Source organism: Protobothrops mucrosquamatus, unplaced genomic scaffold, assembly GCF_001527695.2.
Source record: "Protobothrops mucrosquamatus isolate PMUCROS unplaced genomic scaffold, P.Mucros_1.0 scaffold3727, whole genome shotgun sequence".
NCBI lineage: Eukaryota > Metazoa > Chordata > Lepidosauria > Squamata > Viperidae > Protobothrops > Protobothrops mucrosquamatus.
Genome location: NW_015389680.1, coordinates 6,957 through 12,880, shown reverse-complemented (window position 1 = coordinate 12,880; position 5,924 = coordinate 6,957). Strand labels below are relative to the sequence as shown.

The following is a 5,924-nucleotide window of genomic DNA, read 5'->3' as shown; positions in this document are numbered from 1 at the left end:
AGGTACCCCCTGTACTACTACACCTGCCCAGTCGGTTTTTCTTGCCTAAATGTAGTTTTGGTAAAGGCTCATGCTCAATTAGACTTTCCTAAATGTTAACGGCTAATCAGCGGGGGACACACACTGCTGCGCGCGCCCCACGGGTGCCCCGTGGCCGCCCCGGCGTTGGGCTGAGCCGCCAAACAGACAGGAGCCCAAAATCCAGAAAAAGCTACTTTATTTTTATTCACTGTGCGTGCAGGAGGAGAATGCTTGCGTGAGAAGCGGTGGGTAACTTCGGAGTATCGTAGTTCGGGAGTCGCGGCTGGGAAGCCCTTCAGCTGCTCTTTGGTCCCGGGGAAGCACCAAAGGCCGGTGTTGGGCTTGGGGGGCTTCCCTCCGTGCCCCTCAGGCAGGGCTCTGCTCTTTGCCCAGATCGTCGGGCACAGAAGAGACGTCTGGGTCCTCCAGGGCCACGTAGTCCCGCCAGCCTCCCTGCGAGACAAAAAGGATTGCAGCGGCTTCCCCAGGATTGGCCAGTGGCCAGCAAGACACACACCCCCCGCCATTCACTCCAGAGCAGGGGTCCCCAACCTAGGGCCGCGACCCACTAGTTTGCAACCGGGCCGCAGAAACAGCCGACGAGCACACGGGCGCGAGCAGCAGGCGAGGACATGAGCACGCTCCACTGAGCGTGCAAACGGAGGCCCTGCTGCCCGCGCGCGCTTGCCGGCCGTTGGTGTGGAACCATCCCTTCTCCCACCCACCGGTCTGCCAAGCCAGAAACGTCGGAGAGCTCGGCTCCAGAGGGAACGTGGCCCCAGGGGAGATCTTCCCGACATCTTGGGAAGCCGAGCGAGGAAGCGCGACTCTTTTGGCAGTACCCAGAGCAACAACAGCCAGGGACTCCCGGGGGGCGTGTGTGGCTGCCCTCCAGAGTGCCCGACCCGGCCGTGCCCACTGGGACCACGAACTCTGCGCCCTTCCCTCCACGTACCCAGCAGGAGCAGCACAGGCGGCGCAGGCCGTATCTGAAGCAGAAGAGGGCGGTGGCCAGAGCGGCGACATGCACGATCAGCAGGAGGATCTGGGTGCTGCTCCACATGCGCTGGGGAAAGAGGGGGGCTCGAATCAGCAGGAGAGGGGGGCAGGCGGACAAGGCAGTCGCTCGGTTCACCAAAGCCCACCGGCACTGGCTCCCGTGCTTTGTCCACACCGGCCGGGACTCAGCGGGGAGACAGGAGGAGGGCGTGGGAGGGGGAACGCCCATCTGTGAGGACCAGTGGGTACCTTCTCCCAGGGGCTGAACACCTGAAGCCGCCTGAGCACAAGTGAGCCCTTCTTGCCCTTCAGCCCGACGTTCAGGACAGACAGACAGACCGAGGGAGGCTCGTACTTCAAAGGTCCCATCCTGGGATTGCCGTCTTCTAAGAGGTGCCGCTGCCCGCCTCCCTCTCTGGCGAACACTCACCACGAGCCCCATGAGAGTCTCCTGGCACTGCTTGGCCCGCTCTTGGTCCCTCTTGTCGTCATACGGAGGTCTGGTGGTCGCTTCCCACGAGCGGTAACCCTGGTGCTCCGCTCTGTGCTTGCAGAGCTTATCAAGAAAGTAGGGTTCGTAGAACAGGGGTGCGAAATCCGTCAAGCCCAGCGTGAAGGCCACCGAGCCTGCCACGACGCTGCCCAGGTTGAGGAAGGTGGCCAGGTGGACCTAGGAGGCGAGGCGGGTCACGGATGAGAACAGGCACCGGGGGCCTTGCGACAGGTCGGGGACCGGGACCTTCCCCACTTACCCAGTATCCGCTGCGTCGTGCGCCCACCACCGAGAAGGTGCCGGAGAGGATGAACTGCAGAAAGAGCGGGAAGCAGATCGGTGAGGGGTGTCTGTCTGAGCCTCCCGCCCACCCACCTGTCAACAGTCCAGTTGGCATGTCCAGAAAAAGAGACTCCTGGGACATCACATTTTACTGAAAATCGCCCCCACCCCATCGAGTCTTCCCATTGTCCAATAGCAATATGGCTTTTTGTGATGGATACACAGTCCACTTCTCCTTTCAGCCCCTGCGTTAGCGGCCTTGGCTCTCGGTTGCCTAGGTCAGGGGTCCCCAACCCGGGGGCCCTGGCCCACTCCCGGGCTGTCCGGGCCACGGAATGGGCCAGCCGCTGCACGCACGTGTGCGTGCACTCACCCCCAAGGTAAAAACGGGGCGCCAAGCTGGGCGAAAACGGGGTGCCGTGTGAAAACGGGGCACCACACAAGGCAAAAACGGGGGGCCTAGCGAGCGTCACGCGGGTGCTAAGCGCCGCCCCGTTTGTGTCCCACGCGACACAGCGAACGCTCCACCCAGCAAGCCCAGAACCTTCCCTGCCCACTTTTGTGCACTGGACTGACTCCCGGGGACGTCGGCGAGGCAGCAGTCCAGCCCCCTCAAACGGACCGGGCCCTGCCATCTTTGTCCCGTCCCAGAATCCTCCCCTGCCGCTTCTCGAGGGGGAGGGGGTTGCCAGCTGAGACCAAGGGGGGGACCCTCCCCCATTCCTCCCTCCCCCCCCAGTACTCACCAGGCCGCCCATCCAGAAAGGGACTCCGTTATAGATTGACCGCTTGAAGTAGTTGGATAGCTCACCGTTGGGCAGAACTACGCTCAGCACCACGCCGAGGCCGATGCAGACAGCGCCGAGCAGGATCTGGGCTCCCTAGGGGGGGGGACAGTGGGGGGAGACCCCAAGCAGCGTCAGCGGGCAAAGGGGGCGGGGTCACGGATGTCCGGCAGACTCTCCCCAATCGAGGTTAGCTGGAGACCCCGGTGGGGGGTCGTAGTTCCCTTTGTGGCCGGAGTGGAGAGAGAGGAGCAGCCCCTCGGCTCCTTCCTGACTCAAGTCAGGGTTGAGAATAGAATAGAGGGGACCTCGGAGGTCATCTAGTCCAGCCCCCCTCCTGCCGCCCAACCAGGAGAACCTACTACACTGTTTTATAACTAGTATGTCAAAAGTAAAAAAAAAAAAAAAGGTTGAGATTTGATGTTACTATGTTTATTTTAATAGAGACGGAAGTCTTTCTTTCTTTCTCTTCTTTTTCTTTCTTTCCTTCCTTCTTTCCATCCTTCCTTCCTTCTTTCTTTTCTTTCTTCCTTCTTTCTTTCTTTCCTTCCTTCTTTCTTTCCCTTTCTTTTTTCTTTCCTTCCATCCTTCTTTCTCTTTTCTTTCTTCCTTCATTTTTATTTCTCTTCCTTCATTCTTTTCTTTCCTTTATTTTTCTTTCCTTCCTTCCATCCTTCTTTCTTTTCTTCCTTCCTTCTTTCTTTCCTTTCTTCCTTTCTTTCCTTTCTTCTTTCCTTCTTTCCTTCCATCCTTCTTTCCCTTTTCTTTCTTCCTTCATTTTTATTTCTATTCCATTCTTTCCCTTCCTTTCTTTTCTTTCTTTCTTTCCCTTCTTTTTCTTTCTTTCTTTCCTTCCTTCCTTCCATCCTTCCTTCTTTCTTTTCTTCCTTCCTTTCTTCCTTCTTTCCTTCCTTTCTTCTTTCTTTCCTTCTTTCTTTCTCTTTCCTTCCTTCCTTTCTTTCCTTCCTTCTTTCTTTCCCTTTCTTTCTTTATTTCCTTCCATCCTTCTTTCTTTTCTTTCTTCCTTCATTTTTATTTCTATTCCTTCATTCTTTTCCTTCCTTCTTTCTTTTCTTTTTCTTTCTTTCCCTTTTTGTTTCCTTCCATCCTTCCTTCTCTTTTCTTCCTTCCTTCTTTCTTTCTTTCCTTTCTTCTTTCTTTCCCTTTTTTCCTTTCTTTCTCTTTCTTTCCTTCCTTTCTTTTCTTCCTTCTTCCTTTCCCTTTCTTTCCTTCCTTCCTTCTCTTTCCTTTCTTCTTTCTTTCCCTTTTTTCTTTCTTTCTCTTTTCCTTCCTTTTTTCTTTCTTTCCCTTCCTTTTTTCCTTTCTTTCTCTTTCCTTCCTTCCTTCTTTCCTTTCTTCCCTTTGTTCCTTCTTTCCTTCCTTCTTTCTTTTCCTTTCTTTCTTTCCTTCCATCCTTCTTTCTCTTTTCTTTCTTCCTTCATTTTTATTTCTATTCCTTAATTCTTTCCCTTCCTTCCTTCTTTTCTTTTTCTTTCTTTCCCTCCTTTTTCTTTCCTTCCATCCTTCCTTCTCTTTTCTTCCTTCCTTCCTTCTTTCTTTCCTTTCTTCTTTCTTTCTCTTTTTTCCTTTCTTTCTCTTTCCTTCCTTCCTTCTTTCCTTTCTTTCTTTCCTTTCCTACTTTTCTTCTTTCTTTCCCTTTCTTTCATTTTTTCTTTTTCTTTCCTTCCATCCTTTCTCTTTTCTTCCTCCCTTCATTCTTTCTTTCTATTCCTTCATTCTTTCCCTTCCTTTTCTTTTCCTTTTCTTTCTTTTTTCCTCTATCTTTCTCTTTCCTTTGTTTCCTTCCTTCCTTCTTTCCCTCCCTCCTCTTTCTTTCTTTCCTTCCTTTCTTTCTCTTTCCCTCCTTTCTTTTTCTTTTCTTTCTTTCTCTTCCTTCCTTCCTTTCTTTCCCTTCTTTTTCTTTCTTTCCTTCTTTCGTTCCTTTCTTCTTTCTTTTTCTTTTTTTCTCTTTCCTTCCTTTCTTTCACTTTTCTTTTTTCTTTCTCTCCGCTTTTTCTTTCTTTTTTTCCCTTCCTTCTTTCCTTTCCTTTCCTTTCTTTTCCATTCCTTCTTTTTCTTTCTTTCCCTACCTTCCTTATTTCTTTACTTCCTTCCTTTCCATTCCTTTCTTTCCTTCCTTCTTTTCCTTCCTTCCTTTCTTTTCTTTTTTTCTTTCTTTCTCTTTCTCTTTCTTGCCTGTTTTTCTTTCCTTCGTGCCTTCCTTCCTTTTCTTTCTCTTTCCTTTTTTCTTTCCTTTTCTGCTCTTTCCTTCTTTCTTTCTTTCCTTTCTTTCTCTCCTTTCTTTCTTTCTTTCTCTTTTCTCCTTCCTTCCTTTCCTCCTTTGTTTCTTTTCTTCCTTCTTTCCCTTCTTTCTTTTTCTTTCCTTTTCTTCCTTCCTTTCTTTTTCTTTCTTTTTTTCTTTCTTTCTTTCCTTCCTTCCTTTCTTTTTCTTTCTCTTTCTTTCCTTCCTTCCTTTCTTCTTTTCTTTTCTTCTCTTTCTTTCTTTCCTTCTTTCCTTTCTTTCCTTTCTTTTCCTTCCTTTCTTTTCTTTTTTCTCTTTCTTTCTTTCTTTCTTTCTTTTTCTTTCTCTTTCTTTCCTGTTTTTCTTTCCTTCCTTCCTTCCTTCCTTCCTTCCTTTTCTTTCTCCGTCCTTTTTTCTTTCCTTCCTTTTCTGCTCTTTCCTTCTTTCCTTTCTTTCTCTCCTTTCTTTCTTTCTTTCTCTTTTCTCCTTCCTTCCTTTCCTCCTTTGTTTCTTTTCTTCCTTCTTTCCCTTCTTTCTTTCTTTCCTTTTTCTTTCCTTCCTTCCTTCCTTCTTTCCCTTCTTTCTTTTTCTTTCCTTCCTTCCTTCTATTTTTCCTTCCTTTCTTTCTCTTTCTTCCTTCTTTCTTTCCCTTCTTTCTTTCTCTCCTTCCTTCCTTCCTTCCTTTTTCCCTTCTCTTCTACACTCCTCCCTTGCCTCGCTTCCCCCATCATTTGTTTTTCTGGAGTTTCGACCCTCCAACTCATCAAGCCCGCCTGGCGCTCTCCTCCCTCTGGGGTCACCCCCTCCCAATCCCCCCTCCCCCCAGGCCTGCAGCCCCCTCCCTGGGCCTTACCCCCAAGACCTTCTGCTCCCCCCCAGCCGGGCGGGGGGCGCGGGGAGCCTCGCCAGCATCCTTGGCATCCTTGGCATCCTTGGGGGCCGCTTTGGGCCGAGCCAGGGCCACCACCCCCCTGCACAGGTAGGCCAGGCCGGACTCCTGGTGGAGGGAGATGTTGATGGTGGTCGGTTGGGGACCCTCCAGGGCCACCTGGCTCCCCTCCACCTTCCCCACGGTGCCCGCCATGGCTCCTCCGAGGCTGCT

At 50.9% G+C, this 5,924-nt stretch overlaps 1 protein-coding gene across 1 annotated transcript; it reads right to left on the bottom strand.

Moving 5' to 3' along the window:
- Positions 1-215: 215 nt before the first annotated feature.
- Positions 216-5,918, bottom strand: LOC107298117 (transmembrane protein 176A-like). Its single transcript, XM_015827479.1, has 6 exons — positions 5,676-5,918; positions 2,542-2,676; positions 1,773-1,826; positions 1,451-1,690; positions 977-1,087; positions 216-474 (listed from the first exon to the last, which is right to left on the bottom strand). The coding sequence occupies exons 1-6, from the start codon at positions 5,904-5,906 to the stop codon at positions 388-390; spliced, it is 858 nt and encodes a 285-aa protein (XP_015682965.1). The 5' UTR covers positions 5,907-5,918; the 3' UTR covers positions 216-387.
- Between the last annotated feature and the right edge of the window lie 6 nt (positions 5,919-5,924).

What these genes read in the sequence shown, in the direction of transcription:
- LOC107298117 (XM_015827479.1), bottom strand. Translation starts at nt 5,906, where the DNA reads ATGGCGGGCACCGTGGGGAAGGTGGAGGGGAGCCAGGTGGCCCTGGAG. An exon ending in CTTTCTGGATGGGCGGCCTG is followed by an intron (nt 1,827 to 2,541) that starts GTGAGTACTGGG and finishes CTCTTTCTGCAG; the next exon opens with TTCATCCTCTCCGGCACCTT. An exon ending in GCCTGTGCTGCTCCTGCTGG is followed by an intron (nt 475 to 976) that starts GTACGTGGAGGG and finishes TTTGTCTCGCAG; the next exon opens with GGAGGCTGGCGGGACTACGT.